This window comes from Kwoniella pini, chromosome 1 (assembly GCF_000512605.2).
Source record: "Kwoniella pini CBS 10737 chromosome 1, complete sequence".
NCBI classification, from domain to species: Eukaryota; Fungi; Basidiomycota; class Tremellomycetes; order Tremellales; family Cryptococcaceae; genus Kwoniella; species Kwoniella pini.
The window spans coordinates 2,887,369-2,910,056 of NC_091716.1; the positions used below are offsets into that span (position 1 = coordinate 2,887,369).

The 22,688-nt window shown below is 39.4% G+C and overlaps 10 protein-coding genes across 10 annotated transcripts; 7 read left to right on the forward strand and 3 right to left on the reverse strand.

Moving 5' to 3' along the window:
• Nucleotides 1–313: 313 nt before the first annotated feature.
• Nucleotides 314–2,107, forward strand: I206_101098 (uncharacterized protein; the record flags this gene model as incomplete). Its single annotated transcript, XM_019152009.1, has 5 exons — nucleotides 314–416; nucleotides 528–783; nucleotides 911–1,438; nucleotides 1,501–1,793; nucleotides 1,887–2,107. The coding sequence occupies 5 exons, from the start codon at nucleotides 314–316 to the stop codon at nucleotides 2,105–2,107; spliced, it is 1,401 nt and encodes a 466-aa protein (XP_019014147.1).
• A 406-nt stretch (nucleotides 2,108–2,513) lies between these two features.
• I206_101099 (uncharacterized protein) lies at nucleotides 2,514–2,927 on the reverse strand (the record flags this gene model as incomplete). Its single annotated transcript, XM_019152008.1, has 1 exon — nucleotides 2,514–2,927. The coding sequence occupies one exon, from the start codon at nucleotides 2,925–2,927 to the stop codon at nucleotides 2,514–2,516; it is 414 nt and encodes a 137-aa protein (XP_019014146.1).
• A 1,620-nt stretch (nucleotides 2,928–4,547) lies between these two features.
• I206_101100 (uncharacterized protein) lies at nucleotides 4,548–6,380 on the reverse strand (the record flags this gene model as incomplete). The annotated part of the gene is made up of 12 exons (XM_019152006.2): nucleotides 4,548–4,641; nucleotides 4,716–4,758; nucleotides 4,830–4,973; nucleotides 5,040–5,169; nucleotides 5,229–5,276; nucleotides 5,339–5,456; nucleotides 5,529–5,569; nucleotides 5,632–5,661; nucleotides 5,717–5,779; nucleotides 5,853–5,951; nucleotides 6,018–6,188; nucleotides 6,249–6,380. The coding sequence occupies 12 exons, from the start codon at nucleotides 6,378–6,380 to the stop codon at nucleotides 4,548–4,550; spliced, it is 1,113 nt and encodes a 370-aa protein (XP_019014144.2).
• Nucleotides 6,381–7,221: 841 nt separating this feature from the next.
• On the forward strand, nucleotides 7,222–10,110 carry I206_101101 (uncharacterized protein; the record flags this gene model as incomplete). Its single annotated transcript, XM_019152005.1, has 21 exons — nucleotides 7,222–7,339; nucleotides 7,410–7,469; nucleotides 7,548–7,567; nucleotides 7,633–7,765; nucleotides 7,826–7,882; nucleotides 7,948–7,988; nucleotides 8,047–8,056; nucleotides 8,109–8,235; nucleotides 8,299–8,332; nucleotides 8,400–8,615; nucleotides 8,680–8,699; nucleotides 8,767–8,853; nucleotides 8,909–8,923; nucleotides 8,983–9,007; nucleotides 9,074–9,140; nucleotides 9,206–9,255; nucleotides 9,342–9,412; nucleotides 9,481–9,573; nucleotides 9,666–9,700; nucleotides 9,773–9,872; nucleotides 9,957–10,110. The coding sequence occupies 21 exons, from the start codon at nucleotides 7,222–7,224 to the stop codon at nucleotides 10,108–10,110; spliced, it is 1,533 nt and encodes a 510-aa protein (XP_019014143.1).
• A 508-nt stretch (nucleotides 10,111–10,618) lies between these two features.
• Nucleotides 10,619–13,295, reverse strand: I206_101102 (uncharacterized protein; the record flags this gene model as incomplete). The annotated part of the gene is made up of 12 exons (XM_019152004.1): nucleotides 10,619–10,755; nucleotides 10,814–10,922; nucleotides 10,983–11,042; nucleotides 11,107–11,120; nucleotides 11,179–11,465; nucleotides 11,546–11,919; nucleotides 11,984–12,134; nucleotides 12,192–12,578; nucleotides 12,627–12,788; nucleotides 12,844–12,961; nucleotides 13,019–13,115; nucleotides 13,182–13,295. The coding sequence occupies 12 exons, from the start codon at nucleotides 13,293–13,295 to the stop codon at nucleotides 10,619–10,621; spliced, it is 2,010 nt and encodes a 669-aa protein (XP_019014142.1).
• Nucleotides 13,296–13,710: 415 nt separating this feature from the next.
• Nucleotides 13,711–14,797, forward strand: I206_101103 (uncharacterized protein; the record flags this gene model as incomplete). Its single annotated transcript, XM_019152003.1, has 4 exons — nucleotides 13,711–13,855; nucleotides 13,921–14,188; nucleotides 14,254–14,523; nucleotides 14,584–14,797. 4 exons carry the CDS (start codon nucleotides 13,711–13,713, stop codon nucleotides 14,795–14,797), a joined length of 897 nt encoding a protein of 298 aa, XP_019014141.1.
• A 474-nt stretch (nucleotides 14,798–15,271) lies between these two features.
• Nucleotides 15,272–16,499, forward strand: I206_101104 (uncharacterized protein; the record flags this gene model as incomplete). Its single annotated transcript, XM_019152002.1, has 3 exons — nucleotides 15,272–15,772; nucleotides 15,840–16,004; nucleotides 16,059–16,499. 3 exons carry the CDS (start codon nucleotides 15,272–15,274, stop codon nucleotides 16,497–16,499), a joined length of 1,107 nt encoding a protein of 368 aa, XP_019014140.1.
• Nucleotides 16,500–17,437: 938 nt separating this feature from the next.
• I206_101105 (uncharacterized protein) lies at nucleotides 17,438–17,884 on the forward strand (the record flags this gene model as incomplete). Its single annotated transcript, XM_019152001.1, has 1 exon — nucleotides 17,438–17,884. One exon carries the CDS (start codon nucleotides 17,438–17,440, stop codon nucleotides 17,882–17,884), a length of 447 nt encoding a protein of 148 aa, XP_019014139.1.
• A 958-nt stretch (nucleotides 17,885–18,842) lies between these two features.
• On the forward strand, nucleotides 18,843–20,973 carry I206_101106 (uncharacterized protein; the record flags this gene model as incomplete). The annotated part of the gene is made up of 5 exons (XM_019152000.1): nucleotides 18,843–19,128; nucleotides 19,217–19,438; nucleotides 19,506–19,552; nucleotides 19,618–19,908; nucleotides 19,987–20,973. 5 exons carry the CDS (start codon nucleotides 18,843–18,845, stop codon nucleotides 20,971–20,973), a joined length of 1,833 nt encoding a protein of 610 aa, XP_019014138.1.
• Nucleotides 20,974–21,393: 420 nt separating this feature from the next.
• I206_101107 (uncharacterized protein) lies at nucleotides 21,394–22,581 on the forward strand (the record flags this gene model as incomplete). The annotated part of the gene is made up of 8 exons (XM_019151999.1): nucleotides 21,394–21,449; nucleotides 21,526–21,600; nucleotides 21,692–21,717; nucleotides 21,791–21,816; nucleotides 21,966–22,039; nucleotides 22,117–22,131; nucleotides 22,225–22,292; nucleotides 22,391–22,581. 8 exons carry the CDS (start codon nucleotides 21,394–21,396, stop codon nucleotides 22,579–22,581), a joined length of 531 nt encoding a protein of 176 aa, XP_019014137.1.
• Between the last annotated feature and the right edge of the window lie 107 nt (nucleotides 22,582–22,688).

Genomic DNA, 22,688 nt, shown 5'->3' on the forward strand with positions numbered 1-22,688 from the left:
CGCCTAGAGCTTACGGATTGGAAGGTTCTAGCTTGCACACGCCTGACTGAAGTTGATTCAGGGTCATGACTAAGATAGAGTGAACGTGATGATGATGATGATGATGATGATCCATTGACAAGGTTTATTATGTACCAAGATTTGAAAATGTCATATTATTGACCTGCATCTTATCCAAACAATTACATTCGTTCTCATCACTACAATACCCCTTATCGGTGCAGTATAGACATCTTGAAACTTGCCACCTTTCGTGCAGATAATATTGATAATTTTGGATCTCGTCACTTGAGCATCAAATCGTTGGGACACCATGGCAACTTCAGCAGCAGCCGCTAAACGGCATACAAGGAATAGACTTGGCGAACGAAGAGCAGCTAGAGATCCAAGTAGTTCGAGAGACGCAAGTGAAGAAGGTTCGTCCATTCCCGAGCAGGTAGGCATTCTGCAAAGAAGCTAACAATGTCTACACACATCATGAACCTACTATTCTGAATAACGGTGTCATACCTATTCGCAACCTATAGATAACGACAACATAGAAAATGAGTTTTCCGACGTCGGATCAATCGTCTCGACTCATGCCGACACAATCTCAAGTACCTCTACAGCAGATTCGCCAAGAATGCAATCATCGACATCGCCTCTGCACGTCGCGGCTTCAGCCATAGCTACCGCTACTGGATCCTCTTCTCAACCGTTAACGAAACGGGCTTTACAGCAAAAGAGGGTAGATGAGCTCAACGAGCAAGGCAGTATGAGTGAAGGCCTTGATTCTCCAACGTACGTTGCGTCTCATATAACCACGAAAACGCTTGCGGAGGCTTCTAGCAAAAGGGGGTCTTTCTTCGATAAGATGGCAAAATCCGCGTTGAGAGTCAAAGTGCTAACATCCTCCTTCCCTGATCAGGTATGATGGGGATGTAGAAAGCTCTTCAACAATAGGAGGTACACCCATACATTCATCAAATTTACATCACCACATGAGAAGTCAACTAGCTTCATCACCTACCAAATCCTCAGGCCTGGGTTTGCACGATATCACAACTGCAACCGCGACTTCGCCATACGGTACCAATCGATTACCCACGCCGAAAGCGTCAAAAGCCAATTTACAGTCTGAATCTCTTATACTCTCTACGTCGTACGATAGGCCGACAGACGTACCTGTTGCTCCGTCGAAAGCTCTGGCTGAACCTAGAAGATCGCAAACTTTACCATTATCTGCTAAGCCTTCTATGTCCTCTCTTGGTCCCCCTAAGATGTACACAAGGCCGTTGGAGTTATCTGAAGAGAACATTAAAAGCTTTGTGGAAAGAGCTATACACGGGAAAGGAGCTGAAGATGGGATTGAGAGATGGTGGAGGACAAATCCTCCTCCTGAGGGCAAGGTGGTCAGGGTGTATGCGGACGGAGTTTACGACCTATTTCACTTCGGGTGAGCTATACAGTGCTCTTCTTTGTTTGATGACTCCAGGCTCATGACATAGGTCAATCTAGTCATGCGTTGCAACTGCGTCAAGCTAAATTATCATTCCCCAAAGTCCATCTTCTGGTTGGAGTCTGTTCAGATGATTTGTGCGCTTCCCACAAATCACGTCCCGCTATGACCCATGCCGAGCGATGCGAGGCTGTCCGACATTGCAGATGGGTTGACGAAGTCTTACCAGATGCCCCTTGGGTAGTAGACCAAGAATGGCTGGACAAATACGATATAGATTATATCGCTCATGATGAAGAGGTGTACCCAAGTAAAGATCATTCAGATGTTTATGCTTTCTCGAAAAAGGACGGTGAGTCCGCCGTGACGATAAATCACTATTGTCCACCGGAGTTGCTAAAAACATATGTACTGATTCACCGTATTCTCTTTCTTCCTCATTTAGGCCGATTCGTCCCAACCAGGCGAACTCCCGCGATATCAACTTCCGATCTTTTAGAGCGTATAGTTCGAGGATATCGAGATGGATTCTTCGATTCGAAATTAGAGAAAAACGGTCATCCAGAGCTTATAGCTGCGGATGTAGATTGGGATTCCAGCGCATCGGTTGAAAAGAGGGAAAGGAGGAAAGAACAAGCTGCTCATGCGCACAAACATAAAAAGTGAAATGAGCTCTCCATCCGATAGAAGACAAGGTATCTCGAAGATACACGAGAATAATGATAGGAATAAAGGGATGCAGGCCAAATGCTTGGATGCTTGGTTGCTCAACGACTTATGCAAATAATTCTCCGTTCCGATACATGAATAAGGGAAATATGGAATGCTTAATTATGTGTTCGATCACCGGGCTGACTGATCATGTGTCTCCAGTTGATAGTGTGATCGGGTCTTGGGGATTCGGAACTAATGCATACAATATCAAAGTATAGTAGGGTGTCATAGTATTGTAAGAAGACCAAGAACCAGCTCAATGCGCTTCTAATGTTGAACATACTGAAATGAAGATATCAATGATATATTCCTGGATAGAAATAGGTATTTACAACATAACTCACCAATTTTATGCCTTTTAGATAATCAACTTCTTGCCAAAAACTGATAATCCCAAAACAGCTAATCCCCAAATGCCAAGTAAATTTCCATCTAATTTAGGGAAAGCACCAGAAGTTGTTGAAGAAGAAGATATAGAGGCGGAAGGAGAAGTTGTGACTGAAGTAGGTAATAAAGCTTGATCTACAGTAACTGAAGGTTCAATTGAAAGTGCTTTTAAAGCACAGAGCATATTTCCATTACAAATTCCATTTGGTGCTTTATCATAATTTTCAGTTGCTATTGCTTGATCTAAATAACAAGTTGTACTATTATTATTTTCATTAACCGTTGAAGCTTGAATACCACATAAATAATTTGCACATTCTATTGAATCAAAACAACATAAATCTGAATTTGGATTCGTATTGAAAAGTGTAGCTATATCACACATCCTGAAGAATAAACTTATTTTTGATAAAAGAATGTATAAGGGTGAGTGGATTAAATTTGTTGCTGACCAGCAGACTTGATTGATGGTAAGTTGAACGGGATGTTCAATTCGAAATGGAGATGAGAAGAGTTTATAGAAAGCATCATTATTCATATAATAGATTGTATCCAACAAATAACCTCTGATTTGGTAACATCTTTTGGAGTATGTGAGTGATGAAAATCCGCTGATATCAACCTTACTTTTACTAAGTTATACATTCACTGGAATGTATCAAACAATGGCTTTTTCGATGGCTTTTTTGGCGTTCCGAGATATATTTAGTTTATATTAGCTGGAACCGGAAAGTAGGTAACTCAATTTATGCATCTTGCAAGATTCGGATTTACAGTTTTCCCGCTTTCGGCAATTCTTACCGGTTTCCCTTATGCTGCATTGTAGATACATACAGATGGAATTTTATAAGCTCAAACTAAACAGTACATTACATGGAAACTGATGATATATTCTGCTAAGAATCAGTGGAATAATCTATTAGATTACTCAATGCAGCGATTCACAACTCACAATTGGACTGGAATAAATTATTTGCCTCTTTCTGATCATTCCTTTTTCTCCTTTGCGTTTCTCAGATCTGCCTAAAATAAGATCTAGGCTTTACTAAATTTCAATAATCCCAATAAACCTAAGATCCAAATTCCAAAGATTAAGCTATTTGATAGGTTTATCGTTGTGATTGAAGAGGAAGGTCGATAATTAGAATTTTTCCTATATGAACATTCGAATGTTGTATCACCGCAAGTAGCATTTCGAATATAACGATAACTGGTATTCATCAAATTGGCATATCCATTACAATAATGTGTATCATTTGCTGAAATTACTGAAATATTAATTCCTATATCTGGACGTGTAAGAATTTCAAATGAACCGCATACTGCTTCTGCACATTCAAGTGATTCGAAGCAACATACATCGAATGTTGAATTGTCGGCTAAAGGTGGTCTATAACATGACATTTTTAATTCAAGTCGAGGTTGGCAATGAATAAGTTTAATCTGAGATAGTTTGGAAATGAAAATTGTGTCTGCTATTGAGTGGAAGCTTTTAGTTTATCGACTATGCGAGGGCTTTTACACATAACAGTAGGCTTATATGTATATTTGCAAGGAATACTAATTGGACGAGGGGTTCATCATGCACCGCCGCATGGTCAGACCGGTCCGAACTCTACCTCATATGATTACCAAAGCCTTTACTGTAAGCTGTTAGTGAGCATCAAAGTCATAATATTTGAATCATGCTCCAAAAAACTTGTCTTACTACGCCCAAGTGTGACCGAAGTGACCCTTATCTAAGGGCGATGCTATATTCAAGGTTCTAACTGGTGACATCACCCAACTATCTAGATTATCTTGGCAAGCGGAGCCGCGGATCAGGTTAATCACACGTGAACATTTGGCTTCAGATGGAGAACAGCCGCCCACGTCGCATCGTCATCTTACGCTAGTTCAATAATCACAATGTCGCTGAAACCTCGGTTCATGATGCTTGCTTGAGCTATTACTATACATGCCATAATTCCTCACAAGTCTCCTGCTTCGATGATATCAGAGGGAGTCAGAATGGTGTTTCGGCCATTGCTGCAATTCTAATCACATGACGACGTTCATCGCCTTTAAAATCGTACAATGCTGAATGAAGGACGGTCCGACTGAAAAGGCAATCATGTTTGATTAGCTTTACCTACTAAGTAATTCGGATTTATCTAAAAAAACAATGAATTACTTGTCCCAAACTGCAACAGTACCCTCCTGGTAATGTACTCGAGCTACAATATCGGAATCATATCGTCAAGAACCAAAAATACACTCAGCTGGAACAGCAAGATTGCCAGCTTACTCTGAAAATCATGTCCTTTGGCCAAAACATCTAATAAGAAATTAAATAAGTAATCTGATTCTTCTTGTTTATATCCGTATATTCTTGTTGCGTGTCCACCATGAATCGCCAGAATCTTCTCGCCAGTAACAGGATGTGTCCGAACTAGACCAATCCCCAGCATCAATCTCGCTATCCTTTGCAACAAGTCATTGGCATACAGTCACTTACCAAGTGGATGTAAGGTCTCCCTAGGGGTAAATCTGACTGGACCACCACTTGCTTCGGAGTGTTCTAACATTCCTTTATTGGTATGAACTACCGATAACCCTTCAAGTCGTTTCTTGAACTCGTCGGATAGCTACCAATCACACATCAATTTTCGAACGTCCATAGACCGAGATGACCACGATAACTCACTCGATTATAAGCCTCAGTAGCTGAGGCAAATATGGTATCACCACCGGACTGCAATAAATCACATATCCAGCTAAGCTCAAGTCTGACAAAGTCGCCCAGTTGAGACTTACAGGAGGTGCTTCTAAAGCGAAAAAGAAGGTTATTCCAGGAGGTTGAATTTCTGCAACGTGATCCGCGTGCCACTGAACTGAGCTGATCTTTTGCACTTCGTTGGATTTTACGTATCGGCTAAAAGTGAAAAACAAAGAAAAAGAATTCAATTTTGTGGGATGATATGAAAAGCATCTTACTAATACTTACGATATAGTACTATCCTTGGGATCTCTATAAACGACGTGCATCTAGTGTCCAAAGTGTAAGAGTCAGCTGAGACTAATTTCATAACTTAAATAAACAAACTCACTTCCGGATAACCTTCAGGATGACCCATAGTCTACAACTAAATTAGCCATATAATCATTATAGGCAGTACCTTGACAAGATCTCACTGGATGGATATGCAGCCTTCCGAAATGTCTAACTATCTCGAGCTGTTTCTCAGGACCGATATCCTATGACCAAGCGAAGAATTTAGCTGTTCTGCAAATATTCTCATTTCGTAAAGCGATTGGTATCATTATTCACTTTGAAATCTTGTTTTCGAAAAACTAATAATCCTCTTTCAGCAGCTAATAAAGCCAAATCATCCAATCCTTCAGGTGTAAGTTGTGAAAGTTGAACGCCCTTCGAGAAGAAGTCCAATACAAATCAGCTTTCCGAAAAAATAACATTCAAGAAGATTCGATATACCTCAATCTCTTCACCTATGGCAGGAGTAATTTCGCGATGAGTAGAACCAGATACAAATAAATTCTTCTTTTCTTTTGTAGCTCTTGATCCTGGATCGATATGAGGTATTTCCTCCCAATCTGGAAATTTGGTTTTATCCCATACTGGAAGATAAGCTGGATATTTTGGACCCTTGAAGTCATAATTTAACAACTTTTCCAAAATTCTCAAAGGTTTGACTTTTCAACTTACTATTCTTTTCGTCTCTTGTTGCTCAATCTCCGCTTTATCCTCTTGATCACCTACCAATCGTAGTCTTGAAACTCGATTGATTATTTCCTCTTTCGAAGGCAATTGCTCTACCGTTGTTGTAGTGTAACTCATGATGGACTGACTGTCGAACGCTCAAATTGACAGTATATCCTCAAAGACTATGCATGCATGTATTTGTATGAATCGCTGGAAGTCATCCTACTCACAACGGGGGATTTGTTGTTACATTCTTCCCCGAGGACCCAACAGCTGTTCGGTCGACAATAACATTTCCCACGGTTTATTGCCAATATGCGATTCGGAAATCACATTACTCAGCACCTACATTACGACAATGTTCGCCATCAAGCCAACATAAGAACGATTATAAGCAAAATATCAATCGTCGCTACGAGTGAAACTTCGGGATTGCTGTAAGCCGAAAATCACGCCACTATTGATCACGATTCACGAAGGCACGTAAAATTGACGTGATTGTAAGTCAATTTCGATTCGCAGCCCGATTCCATAGTTCTGAACCTCAGGCTGTATTACCTCCATGACAGTTCGCTTTAGCCCACTTTCAGTTACTTTCATTTCGGACTAACATCAGATGATTGATCGGATTGTTTTATTCGGGTGGGATTGACCGACTTTTGATAAGAAATGAGATTAGATCATCTGTGCGTTATATGGCGTAAGATAAGTGGCATTTGAATTATGAAAAATAAACCAAATCTTCCTTACTGCTTTGTTAATCAATGTAATGAGCAATAAATAATTTACGGTGAATCGGATGTAGAATGTACTGATGAGAAAATCAAATGTCCCGAAGGCAATGTTGAGATAGAAATTATATACTTGCACATACCAAATCCGTGATCGAATTTGATTTTCCCATGTCTCTGATCTAGCTCGTATCAACCTCAAGTCAAAGATCGCATAGTGTCTTAACATATAACATACAGTAGTCATGTCAAAGATCTTTAAAAGTATAAAAGGACAAATCTTCCTTAATGATCCTAGGTGGTCAGAAGAGAAACGTCAAGAGCGGGTTTTGGTAAGAAGATTAGATATCTTTTTCATGTCCTGTGAGCTTAGACCAAGTCACATAACAGACCTGGAAAACAAGTTATTTGTCACTAACCAACCATTTCACAGATCTATCTTTATCAGCTATTGTCAAATATCTGGATCAACAAAATATCGGTAATGCTTACGGTGAGTTGCACCGTTGCGCTATGAAAGTCAAAACCTGTTTCAAGTAAATGAGCTGATGGAATTTCTTTTTATGGACAGTCAGTGGTATGAAAGAAGATGTAAGCTATTCAAAGGTCTCCCCTCTACCTTAAAATGATGACTAATATCAAATGTTCCTCTCCAGCTAAACCTCTTCGGAAATGAATTGAACTTTTTCACGACCTACTTTAATATTGGTTATTTGATTGTGATCCCAATTTCATCATATGTCATTAATAGTGTAGTTAGACCAAGTATATGGCTTCCTACTCTCGAGCGTAAGTTGATCAATCGTACCATATACCAGTGTATTAAGCTGAATTTTGTGGAGAAATTAGTTGTCTGGGGTATTTTAACTGGAATTATAGCCGCTGCTAAAAATGCAAAAACAGTTTGTAAGTCAGCTTCTCACTGTGGTCCGGGTTTTCGAGCCATAAAACTTAAATTGTGTGATGGTTAGATGGTATTCGATTTTTGATTGGATTTTGCGAAGGTACAGCTGTAAGCGCGCAATTCATATAATCAGCTTTAGATTCTTAGCTGACGTCCATGCATTCAGTGGCCAGGAAGTGAGATTGAACTGTTTCAGCGAAAGTAAGATGCCACTGACATTCCTCCTAGCAATGATCCTTTTGTTATCTTGGTACACTCCCGCCGAAATTGGATTGAGGTTAGCTGTTTTCCAAAGTTTCACTTATCTTGGAGGAATATTTGCTGGAGCATTACAAGCTGCTTTATATACAAATCTGTGAGTACATCACATCATTATGTAATGTTATCGGAACTTTACTGAACGCAAGTTCTGAATTAGGAATGGTCATTCTGGTTTAGCTGGTTGGCAATGGGTAAATAATCAACTACAATAATTGTTGATTTAAGGTGCAAGCTAATCACCGAATTTGTTTCTCACAGTTATTCGTTGTTAATGCTTGTATCACTGTAGCAGTTGCAGGATGGGGATATATTGGATGTCCAGATTATCCAAATAAACCTAATCCTTTAGCTAAATGGTTAAAGCCGGAAGATGTTGAGATTGGTTTAAGAAGAATGGGTAATCAAGGAAGAGCATTACCCGTAGGATGGTCTTGGAAAACAGCCAAGTCATTGGTCACTAGACCTCAAAATTGGGTAAGCGCACTATAATAACCATCGTTATGGGTTGAACTGAAGAGCTGAACTAGAATCTGTTTAGGCAATCTGGGCTGGTTATACGTAAGTCAAGTTTGCATCCGACAGTGAAGAAATAGTGTCTAACTGTGCTTTGATATTGACTTTTCAGAATCTATTGCCAAGGTGCTACTGGTAATGGATATTTCAATCTTTGGCTCAAAAGTCTAAAAAACGCAAATGGACATGCCAGATATACGTGAGCTCTTCATAAATTTCCAACATGCTATTGCTGATTCGCGGTGTTTAATTAGCGTTTCTCAGATCAAGTAAGACCAAACCATTCAATTGTCAATGGATTTGATCGGATGCTAATTGAGATTATCAGTACTATCCCAATCGCGTGCAGTTGTGTAAGTATATGAGATCTACTAAATCGTTCAATCGTCTAATAAAATGGTTGTTTCTGTCTTGTCCAGATCAACATTGTATCTCTCTTGATCATATTAACAATTTCTGATCGATTCCAAACTCGATGGCCGTTCCGTAAGTTTTTCATCGATTCATCGTGACTTTGTTGTCAGGAAAGCTGATTAATCTCTTGATATCAGTTATTTTCGGTGCTATCAATGGTCTCATTTGGTCAGCCGTCTTAGCAGGGGTAAATATGAACATTCTAAACATAATTATATTGATATAACAGCAAAGAACACTGACCTTTATGTTTCTTTTTTATTTGGCTCTCAGTGGAACGTTTCAGATGGTGTTAAAATGGCGAGTTTCTTCTTGATTAACTTCTCGGCGCCAGGTGCCAATTTGTAAGTTTTATGTTATTTGCTCATTTGAACGTAAGGGATGATTTTTTGTTGATACAAATTGATTATAGGTTCGTTGCATGGGTTGGTCAATTGGCAAAACATAGTGCAGAAGAAAGATCAGCTATCATAGCTGCATTCGTTACTACCTATTATGCTATCACGTAAGTCTAACTCTGTATAAAAATACTTTGTTTTTTGGAATTCTTGCTTGATTTTTGAATGGAAAAATTGATTCATTTTCATGATATTGAAGTGCTGGAATGCCATTAAAAGTATGGCCAGCTAAAGGTTAGTCATTTAAAATATTATCGAAATCGTTAATTGCGTTCACACTAATTCTTGAAAGAATTTTTTTTGTAGAAGCACCAATTTATAAAATTGGTTGGAAATATGCTTCATCAATGTACGCAGCTGTGATTCCAGTTATATTAATCGTTGTTTTCCTTGAACAAAGACAACAGTGAGTAATATTTTCAATGATCACATATATCTTTAGATGAAGTTGGTTTTTTTTTTTTTCTAAAACCTAAATTAATCTTATTAGACGAATTGATAATCGTAAAAAAGATGTCGAGGTAAATGATAGTGCAAATGCACCTGAAGAAGAAATCAAATACTCTACTCCTTATGAAGAAAATCTAAGTAAAAGAGATATTCCTTCAGATCAAGTATTATCAGAACCTCTTCCTAGGATATAAAGTTTGGAAAACAAATTTAGGGCTCTTATCCTGCTGAAAACAAGAATGTTGAGGATGGAATTTCATGGTTATATCTTGTGCCTGTCGGGATTTCATGTCGCTTTTTTTCCATTTCCATAGATCATTCTGATGCCTAATATCTTTAATATTTCCAAATGCATAGATAATTCCCTTTCCGACTATTGTCCTGCTGTAATTTTAGTATTTCCGCGAAACTCCTCCAGAATTAAGCTCATTGCTGCTCTGTCAGTACCTAGGTCGCGAACAACTGAGAAGTCGGCTTGCTTAAATTCAACTAGGATTAAGTCTGAGTCGAAGAGTGCGATCCTCTCATAACTGTGCATTTCAAGATATGTATGTTATATGACCAAGAGCAATGCAATGAGGCCGTGACTCCGTATTGAACTTAAGGTGATGCGGGGGAAAATTGCTCTATTTCCCCTTACCAGCGATACTACATCCTTGATTAGCGGCATTCACGTTCGTCGGATCCGAGTTAGCCATATACTTACAGATCAGCAAACAATTTCCATAAAATACTGAAGAGTAATCCTTGAAGACCATTTGTAAGTAATCTAGTGGGTAATCCTCTACCAAACAATCCTAATAATCCTTCAGATGCGACGATCTCTCTGGCAGCAGTCACTAAGCAGCAATTTGACATTTAGCCCGAATTACTGAGTTGAGAGAAAGATTCGCTTACGATAACCAACATCTCCTTCATGGACTTGTCGATAAGTCTTTACCACTCGCAGTGAGTTACTAGCTGTGTCTGATACTACCGAAGCGGAGAACCCGATGAATGCTTGTCGCTAAATAAGAACGTTTTAGTGTGCTTTCGAGTGTTAGAACATGTGAATTAGTTGACTCACCGCAAGCTGTTGGAAAATGTTATGCGGAGGAGGTAGAACAGCTGACAGCCAGTTGTAAGTCTAAGTCATTCTACATCAGCTTCCAATTCCCCACTTCGATCTGTTTGGATATCTTGCTACTCACACCAAACCATGGATCTAATGTTACTCATTATCAGCAATATATTCTCTCCACCATAGGCAGCGTAGCACTTACAATGGCCCACAAAGGTTGCGGCAGCAGTGGCCAAAGCACCATACCATAAACTAGCTATACCTTGTTGTTTGATCCTCTGTTTGAGAAGCTGTAATCCTGCTCCTCCACCCTGAGTCTGTTGAGTAGTCTTGAGCGTATCAATAGGTGTTAGAGTCATCCTGAAACATGCAGAAGCTACCGATGCTGCGATAGTTTTGACAAGGACTGGCCAAGTGAAAGACTCGAGCAAAGCAAGGATACCTGCATTAGCGGCTGTATCTCCAAATCTAGATAAAGGGCCTTGGAATCTGAAGCCCAGATCAATGAGGTTCAAATCAGAATTTGTACAAGGCGAACAAGAGAGAGACGGAATTGGATGAATACTCACAAAGCAGCAGTTAGACCAGCATAGTATCTTTTAAAACCTCCATCATCCCATAATGTTTTGGTGGCATTCTTCAAGCTGCCTCCATATCTATATTGGTAATTCATGATCGTTCTCATCGGCATAAGAGTCAGGACCTGAACAACCATAGCAGCCGCTCCTGCTAAGCCGCCTCCTCCAGCGGACTTGAGTGCCCTAGCCAGATCGAAGTCAATATGGGTTGATACACCTCTTCCGGAGACGGCAACTCCGATAGCGAGGGGCAAAGCGGTGATGAGTGATGTGTAGAAGGTGGAAAATAAGACGGCAGATTGGTATGGATCTAACTTGGAAGGCAAGACTGGTGGAGTGATGGAAGTCAAGATCAAGACGAAGGACTGAATATCGCGATCAGCGTTGAAAACGGATAGGACAAGAGAATAGGAAGAAAGTGCGGCTTACAAAAGCTGGATCTTGGAGATAAACCTTAGTTGAGGGGATCTTATGGAATCCGTATACTGTAGAAAGGACGACCGCTGGAATAGCGATGAATCTCCAAGCCACTACGGTGAGGACAGTGCCCAGTGAAGGAGGCGTTTTGTATTCCGGATCACTATCTCCGATCTCAGCATATTATCACGAATAAGTTGAGACGATGAGGCATACTCACAGATGCTTTTCACCTGCTCTGATTCCAGCACCGATACCGATAAGCTCGACAATGGCAAACGCTCCACCAAGCCATCGGAGAGCTAGACCCACACTTCCCCAAAGCCAAGTATCACTTTGATCTGTGCCTACGATAAACCGCTGCACAGGCTTTATTAGTCCAACAAATAGACCCAGAAGGGTAGCAGCGAAAACAGGTGATCTGGTAAGAAGGAGAAGTTTGTGAGTAGCTTTGATATTCCTTTTGCCTCCAACAAGGGGTGTTTGTTCATCGGCATCTTCTTCATCTTCTACAATTTCCTGTTGGTGCTCATCCGCTACGGGTTCATCGAGTACATCGTTATCAATCGACGAAGATTTTGTCGCGATGAAAGGAGCGAACACGATCCTATATTTATTGTCAGTATGACCGCAGTCTGAAGGACAGTGAACTCACCTGGCAAGCTCGGTGATGACTAAATTGACCAAGATGTAAACCGTTGCTCGTTCGATGACTACGGGAATCTTGTCCATTGATCGCCATCGGAGATGCTCAAGTACACGGCCCCAGCCTACTGGGTAAAGGGCGTAAAGTATGAGTAGTGGATAAGAGGCATTGCTGGATCGCGATCATAAGCTAAATATGCTAGTTCCGACAGAACGAAGCGACTCACTTATTATTCGTCAATGATTCAGCAATCCATCCCGGAGCTTTCGCGTACTTAGTAGCGAACAAGCCGAGTACCAAAGAAGGAATATGAGTCAATAGTGCGATGATAACGATCGGCCATACTATGAAAGCGGGGTTAGCAGCATCCTTATTCCGTCTCGATTTTCAGATCAACTCACGCTGAAATATATTTTTGGCTGTCAATACGTGGTTACCAGCGAACGTGGTAAATACCAAAGAAGGTAACAGGATTGTCCTAGCAAACGGCACCAGAGTCTATAAAAGGCGTTATCAAGTTCAGCACAAAGTCTCATTCACTTCTCGAACGTTTGTGAGACTTACACTGCTCAAGTAGGGGGCATGTTTACCGGTATAAGCGTATCCAGCGGTGAATACAAAGCAGATCGCAAAGATAGCTTGGAACGTTGTTGTGGTTATGTCTACTATCGATTCCATCTTGATGATGCTGGCTACTGTGCAGGTAGTCAATCTGGATGATTATGATAGATAGATAGAACGGGTACAAGAGATTATTTAGACCATCGCGCGATTACTATTTTGATTCTAAATAAATACTTAGTATGTAATATAATCAGGAATAGAACAACGGAGTTGACCGAAGGCGGTTCTATGATGACATTGACCTCCACTTATGACACGGTCAAATCCGGCGCCGTGAGATGTCGCAAGAGAACGTAACCCGTACCCGCATGGGTGGATGGTTTGAACAGATCGAGCTCATCTTACAGATCTGGCACAAAAATATCATACCTGACAAAGGAGTGAACATCTGCGTCTTCATCTTTGATCATCTATGTCTTGCTAATACATTGTCTTTCACATATCTCTTCTCAAGAAAAAAACAGACATCATGCCATTCAAAGATATCTTGCTCAATGATGGACGAAAGATCCCAGCCATAGGATTTGGATCATGGAAGATACCAAAAGACGTTGCGTCTGGGCAAGTTAGTCAAGCTATCGATCTTGGATTCGATCATCTTGATACAGCTCAAGGTAAGTCTGCCGTTTGCCACATCTGCTTTTATACATGAGCTAATATTAACACACTCATTTGACAGTGTATCGAAATGAAGAGGAAGTTGGTCAAGCTATAAAAGAAAGCGGTCTTTCAAGAAAAGATTTATGGATCACTACGAAATGGTCTGGAGTAGATGATAAAGATCCTTTAACTTCCGTCAAAGAAAGTCTTGAGAAACTAGGTATCGAATATATCGATTTATACTTGATTCACCATCCTAGATTAACTAAAGGAGATATTCCTGGAACTTGGAAGAAATTAGAGGAATTGCAAAAAGCAGGATATGTCAAATCTATTGGTGTATCAAAGTATGTTCAAATGTACACAAATTTGCATGACGGATATTTGACTGACACTGACATTGCTGAAATAGCTTCACCAAAGAAGATCTTCAAGAACTTTTGGCTTCGGCAACAATCAAGCCCGTAGTTAACCAGATTTTACTTCATCCATATGTCATTAAATCAACTACCCCTCTACTCAAATACTTAAAAGAACAACATATAGTTCCTGAGGGTTACTCAACTTTGATCCCACTCACTTCTAAGACTGGCGGACCAGTCGACAAGCCAGTCAACGCAATTGCTAAAAGACTCAACGTTAAGCCCGAACAAGTATTACTTGCTTGGTCTCACGCTAAAGAGTGAGTAAATCTCCCTACTATCTTCATGATTCATGCTGACCCGATTCAACTCTGATCTAGTGCTGTAATTGTTACTACTTCTTCAAGAAAAGAACGATTGGAAGGCTACCTCGATGTAGGAGATATAAAACTCACAAAGGAGGATGTCAAAGCTATTGATGATGCAGGCGCCAAAGGTGAACTTTGGGAAGAGAGAAAGCAGAAATTGACCGTCGCTGCTAAATATGCAGCTGCAGCTGGATTGATTGGATATATCGTATTCTCAAAGTTGTAGGTGATTTGGCGGATTTGTTGTGGAAAGAAAGTTTACTCGAGTATGCACAATTGTAAAGAAGTTATTGTTCTTAGTGCCTGTGTTACAGTGAGGCTTATTGTTCTTTCATGCTAAAAACGCCAAGACGCAAAGGCACATGTTTCATCGCAAGATAATCTACAATACACATACTCATATACACAAGCATTTACACTAACATTGATGTTGCATTGATAACACACTCCTTTGCACAGATGCCCACATACACACACATCCACATTCGCATTCAAGCCACCCGTTGATTTAAGTTCACTTTCAATCCGATTTTCCTCCGTCTTCATCTCGCTTCCCCGTACTGATTCAAGGATATATATACTCACAATTCTCTTTCAAGCTCTCTACCTTTTATGGGTAGACGTTATAATTTCCACCATCCTCTTTTGTAATCAAATAATTGACGGTTGAAGACAGATTCTAATCAACGACAATACGACAATGGTCCAATTAAAATTGATTACTATTGCACTTACTACCTTTCTACTTCCTTTAAATATTCAAGCGAAACCACCTAAAAATTATATTTTACCAAATATCATTGAAGGTCCAGTATCAATTGAAACACAAGTAGGTCAAGGTTCATACGATCGAGCATATATTCAAACACATAATGAATCATCATATGAATGGTGGTATTTTGATGCAATTAGTTCAGATGGTAAATCTTCTATTGTTTTAATTTCATTAGTAACTCTTTCAGAATTAGGTCAAGGTACAGAATTACAAGGTCAAATAGTTACACCTGAAGGAGAAATTTTCTCAAATAGATCAGATTATGGACCTGAAGGTAAATTATGGGTATCAACTAAAGGTGATGGATCAAGTGGAATTATTGGAAATGGTGATTTTACTTGGATTGGTCAACCTGATTTAAGTCAATATGTTTTAAATGTAAATTGGCCAGAAAAAGAAATGACTGGAACAATCACTCTTATTTCAGTTAGTCAATTTTGAATCTCTTATCATCCGATTTGATTCAATCTGATTATTTTTCTTTTCGTTGTAGAATGCTTCACCTTTTGTTGGTTGTGATGCTTTTGGACCTGATGCTAGAACTGATACTTTCTGGTGGTTTAATTGGATCAATCTCATGGGCGATGCCGTTGCGATTGTTGATCTGAAAGTGGGAGATAAGAAAATCGCATTTACTGGAAATGGATATCATGATAAGGTTAGCTATCCTACTGTCCTCCAAGATGGATACTGAGTTAACGAGAAATTATAGAATTGGGGACCTGTTAGTTTCCCATCATATGTGAACTATTGGTATTGGGGTCATGGACGTGCTGGAGATTATTCACTCGTTTGGTCTAGAATAGTTGATAAGGATAATATCACTATATCAAGTGCATGGCTCACTGAAGGTGGTAAAATAATTCATTCAACTTGCGTTCACGATGATTCTATCCAAGTCATACCTTTTGGTAATAATATTACAATTCCACCTAATCGACCTAACAATACAAATAATATTGATGGGTTTGACATTAATATCAATACTGGTGAAAGAGGAAAATATCAATTCAAATTTGATAGTAACCAGTGGACAAATGGAAATCAAGGTAATTATGCTAGATGGATTGGGAATTTTAAAGGTGGTAAAGTGGGAGATGAACCTGGTATAGGAGTTGGGATTACAGAACAAATGGGTCCTTTTGGTATTTAATATACTCCTTATTGGATTTGGGTAAGAGACAAAATATGGGATGTAGATAAAGGAGGCATTGGATGATATCTTAGTCGTGATCACTTGAGATAATTCAAATGATCTGCTATGTACAGCCAACCTACAATTGGGTCAGACCAAGTCGATTCTGACAGCTTGCTATTCATTTCGGTAACCTTGTACGGCTTCTGTTAGCCGATTGACAACTCAGGAACAGAGTTGGGTTAAGATTATCGCGAATCGAAACATGATTTACATGTGTTCTTTATCTAACTTCGTGGAGCGTCCAAGAAAAGTGTACAGTTACCATCTACAACAATCTGAAAATCCTTTTTCATTCGTGGTGATGTCACATTTATCCCGCTAGGGATCTACCGCATCTCATTATTGACGATCTCATGATCAACGATATTCAAATGATCCCCCATCACCCCACTTCGACGTTGAATGTACGAGTTGCATACGAGTAGTAAATATGAATATGAAACCAAGTCGCGCGCACGCAATCTATTCTAAAATTCCACACCTCGAGCTTTACTTGATAGTAGCAATACACCTGACCAGTGATCATATGTGATTCACTCGTATCAAGGGAAATTATCAAACTTTGTGTTTCAGAGGTTAGTCTGTTTTAGGATACTTTAGTGTATAGCATGAGTAGATCATTTGAAACCACATGACTGTTTACGTTCCTCATGCATCGCATCCAAAGGAGTTGATTACCGCTAGCAGCGGCGAAGTGACAGTCAATTAAGCCTCGAGGTGAAATGCCAAGACCAGATTTGGAGGGGGATATGTATATATATATATATATATATATATATATATATATATATATATATATTTGTATATCAACTCCTTTCTTGATACAATCCAGTTCCACAGTGCACTTTATCCTGCAAGTTTTTAGTGAATTTAACATATAGCCTTTATTCATCATGACGACTTCTTGGGTTTGTCCAGATTTACCTACAGAAGGAACAGATTCAAGATGTTGTTTCGCAAACTCAACTTGTGCTGAATTTATATGTGGACATTATAATTCTAATATCACAATCCAAACTACTGGAAGTTTAGTAATGCATAATTGTTTAGTGCCAAATGGAACTGAAGCTACAATTTTATATCAGACTTTACCTGGAAATGAATCTTGCTCTACAAATAGAGGAGGAAATGGATGTATAATTAGAACAGATACTTCAACAACAACTACAGATACTGGATCTTCTTCGAGCCAAGCTGCTTCAACTTCTTTACCTGCTTCTGCTTCTGCTTCCATCAGTTCATCTGGTACTTCTTTTGCGAATCCTCAAATTGCAATAAATCAACTCTTAATTTTGGGTATCCTGGGTTTAAGTTTAATGATTAAAAAGGTATTTCATTGAGTGAGTCAAGTTAATCTCGATTGTGATAGTTGATAGATAATGCTACGAGCTAATGATATTCCTTGTATATTTAGAAGAAAATTATCCTTCTTCCCTTGTCTTCTACTTGAAAGCACATATCCATGTAGCTGTAGTTGTCAATGACGAGTATTCCCAGGCAACTTGATATGCACAATGTTTATACGCAACAGCCTTGTTCTTTGCGTTCGACTCTTCATGTCTACTACATGGTCAGAAATGCATAAAAGTCATGTATTCTTAAGCGAATAGAATTAATCATAAAACAATTTTTTATCCCAGTTTGTGGAGTATGTGTATCCCTAAATTTGACGAACACATACCGCAGTCCCACCATCTACCTATGCTGTACTACAAGATCATATTTAGCCAGACAGTCCCTGTTCTGGATGCAATTCCCTATTCTGGATGCAATTCCGCCGTGAAGCCGTTGTTGTGTTGCCGCCATTGCTTGCTCAATCATCATTTGTGATCAAAATCGGTATCTTTTCAGATCATTCGACTACAGGTAAAATGTTGAATACCGTTGACCGAGAATGTCAATTATTTGCATTGTCAGAACTTCGTGTCAGAGATTGTATACAGATTCCTTGTTGCCGAAGATGCCATCGATGTTGCTTCAGCAGATAGCTGTGCATAGAGCATACGGATAGCATCGATTAATAAGGAAGAACTGATTACAAATAATGAATGGTTATCTGTTATATAGCAATGGATTGCATTTCGGAGAAATTCCCCGAACTGCCGAGGCCGGTGAACGCACTGCGATATGACGTGGGCACGTTGATCCACTATAAGAATGTTAAATATCATCAGCAAATTTCGATGCAACTCAGAATATAGTTCAGCTTATCCTTCTCACGTTGGAGCAAATTCACTAACGACCTGAATTATCCGACTGGCATTTGATCTTATTTATTGCGTCAAGGATCATACCAATATGTCATTTGAACCTCCACCTCGACGTACGGCTGCTTCTTTAACACCTGCATCAGGCAGTACAACACCTAACGAAGATGCACCAGGATGGAAAGAGAAAATGAAAGCTAGAGGATCAGTATGGGGTAAAATAGCAATGGTTAAAGGTGTAAAAATATCTGATAATATTGGCGGAAGAGTTAATGATATTGCAGAAAAACGATTTGGTACAGAAGCTTTTTGGCCTGTTACTGGAGATTTCCCAAAAGAAATGGAAAAATGTGCAAGAATTTTAAGAGCATTCACTGGTACGTCGAGCTCTTTCACATTCATGTCGTACAGCTGTACTGAAGAAATGAAACCTGATTTTCGCTGATTTAATCTGATTGTTGGTAGTTGACGGAATTGTGACTGAAGAAAAAGAAAAACCTGATGATAGTGCAACGGATGATAAGGATAAAAAGAAAAAGAAGAAAATCAAAGTGATCAGGAAGATTCCTCCTGCAGTAATAGCCTCTGCTACCGGTCTAGCGATTTTCACTTCTATGAGAACTGGATTTGCACCGTTCGGAGGAGCTGGAGGAGCAGGTATCGTTGTAGCTAAATTACCCGATGGAAGTGAGTCAATTTTGAAACTTTACCTTAATTTCAGTGGATTCAGCTTATATACCTATCTATGTAATAGCCTGGTCAGCTCCGGCGAGTATATCACCAAACAATCTGTCTGCAGGGGTGAGTCTATTGTCTTGTCTGTTTGATAAGTACCGGCCGAAACTGATTTTGTGAGACGGTTTCAGTTCTTGATCGGAGTGGATGTGTATGATTGTGTCCTGGTCATACGAACACAAGAAGCTTTGGACTCTTTCAAGACTCACAAGGTTACAATTGGAGCTGAATTGGCAGTAGCTGCTGGACCTTATGGTGCAGGAGCAGCCGTCGAAGCGGGTAAAGAGCGTGCGCCTTTGTTCAGTTACGTTAAGAGTAGAGGGGTATATGCGGGAGTAGAAGTAGTGGGACAAGTGTTTGTGGAGAGGTTTGACGAAAATGGAGCGATGTATCACTGGCCTGGAGTAAAAGCGGGAGATATTGTAAGTAATGATCCCCGCAAATTAAGGCTTCTTTACCGCTTGTGTGACTTTAGTACTGATATTGCGGCTTGTATTTAGCTCTCTGGGAAAGTCAAAGTACCCCTCGAAGCAGCTTCTCTCCAATCAGCTCTCAAAGACGCTGAGACAGGTCGAGCTCAGGCACTGAAAGGTGACTCGTTGGATATAGTTGTCCTAGAGAATAGCCAAGATTTGGATTTAGCCGATGGCGAAACACTCAAATTACCTCCTACACCCGATCAAACCGATGGACGGGAACACGAGAGCGATCCTGAAACTGAGAAAATACATTATCCCACACAATTGGGTAGTCACAATGTATCAAGAAACAATTCACCTCCTCTGAATTCGCCTTATCCTTTATATGCACCAGGTGCAACCAAAGGTAAAGGTGGTAGATTAGTCCCACCTCCTTTACCTTCTCGAAATCCTAATCGACCGAATCTTAATCATGCTCATTCATCCCAATCTAATTATTCCGACGCTTTGGACAATCAGGATATGGTAGATTCACCCACGTCTATCGCATTCAATGCTCCTAGCGGACCACCACCACCTCATTTACTTCCGCCTGCTCAAATTGAAACTTCATCGTCGCAGTCTTCCAAACATCATACTCCGCTGGGCTTCGAAGACACAATGTCACATTCTGATGACCTACCTTCATATGCCGAAAACTTCCCCAGTGCAACATCAGGAGGGACAACCTATCCACAAGAAAAGAAAGCTCCGCACACTAGCGGGTTGATTCCCTCCGATGCCCTTGGTATGGATGGACAGCCAATGTCAGAAAGCGAAAGGAAAGAATGGGAAGAATTTTTAGCTTCAGACAGTAAACAGAACAACGCAAGCTCTTCGATTGAACGTCCCGCAGCGGTAGACCAGGTCGCGGAGAGATTGGAAAGCTCGCATCTATCTCAAACGGAACAATCCGTGAGTCGTGACAGGGAGGATATCTTGAAGAACCCATATGATGAAGATGGCAAGGATGGTTTCCCCCAAAGTAAGGATAGAGAAGAGATGCTGAAGAACCCTTTTGATAAGTAAATTACTCGTAGAATAGAAATATGCCTAGCATCGGATAGCTAGGAAAGGAACACGATATACAGGATTACGATGGGTGTATTTATAAAGGATCGCTCTGTATATACGGAACATAATAATGTGTATAGACCTTTTTGTATGTATTGTGCGCCAGATATGATTACTTACCGATATCTTTCCCCTGAGTATTGAACATAGGATCGGGAAATTGACCGCAATCCTCAAATCACCTGTTATAACCGATGACGACGTCTAATGAGACAAAGGTCTACGTCTTCGACACAGATTTCGATGAATGCAAGACTACGAAAAGATATATTCATCAGATGTATTCATTGCGTTGAATTCATCGCATTTCTTTCCTTCACCGTATCGCACTGTCTTAACAATTCTTCTATTGACTGATACGAAAGTACACACACGATGATACACCCGGAAGATAATCAACAAGTACAAGAACAGTGGAAGAAGGATATTGGGTAAATTATTTCAAACGAGAACTGAATACTCTCTTATTCGGAATATGTTGCTAAGGACCTAGTGAATTGAATTTAGGGATCTTCATTTGTTATATGATTATGATGCTAAAAATCCAGAAACTAATGAACCTGAAAAATGGAGATATGAAATGTAAGTTGACTTCCACAAGAATTATCCTTTTTTAATCTGGAAAAACAAGCAGTGGAAATACTGAAATTAAAGCTTTTGGTTTTTGATATAGGTGGTTTTCTCATGAAGATAGAATAAGTGAGTCATCTTAGATCTACATAAAAATTTTAATCTGTGAATTCGATTCTTATTATCATTTAACGTTATATAGCTTATGCTATTCATGGTGGACCTATGGTATGTTAATCGATTTACATTTTGACAATTTGTACAGTCATACTTTACCCATAAGTCCTACACATTCCACTTCCCTCACTAAACTTCGTGACAAGTTTCCCCTCATAATGTGCATTACTTGAGCTCATGTACCGAATTTAATTTGATAGGCTGGAAGATACAATTATCAAAAAGCAGATTATCAATGTATTAGACCTGGTGAATTATGGCAATGTAATTGGTTGTGAGTTTTTTTCTTTCTGAGAACTCAATGTGATTTTATAAGGGAATGGAAATTGACGATTGAATCTTAATAAATAGAGAAGAAACTGGAACGTGAGTATAATAAATCATATTTCTTCTCAGAATGTATCTATAGATAGTAATATTGTTTAAATATCTGACGTGGTTATTGAATTTTAAATTTAGAATTTGTTCATTAGTTTACGATATACCTAATGGTAAAATTACAACTTTATTAGGATTTTCAATAGGTCGTAAGTAAATTAACAATTTATCTATTTCTTTAAGAATAAATACAAATTGTTAATTAATTTTTATCAATTTTTTCTTTTTTCTATTTCATATTTGGCAGATTGGGAAAATCCAGAAAAAGCTCATGGTGATAAACGTAATCCAGAAGATTTTGAAAGATGGAGAGGATTGGCAAAACTTGGTAAATCTCAATCTGATAGATTTTTATTAAATGATCAAGCCACGATTTTAGAAAGTTTCAGAGGCAAAGGTGAATTAAAACCTATTGATCCTACGTTACCTACAATCTAGTCCTAGACGATGCGACGTGAGATCTTATTAAGGTATCTAAATTGCAATAATATTCATATAACAAATTCATTTGATGATACAACATATGCAAAGTACAAAAATACCAC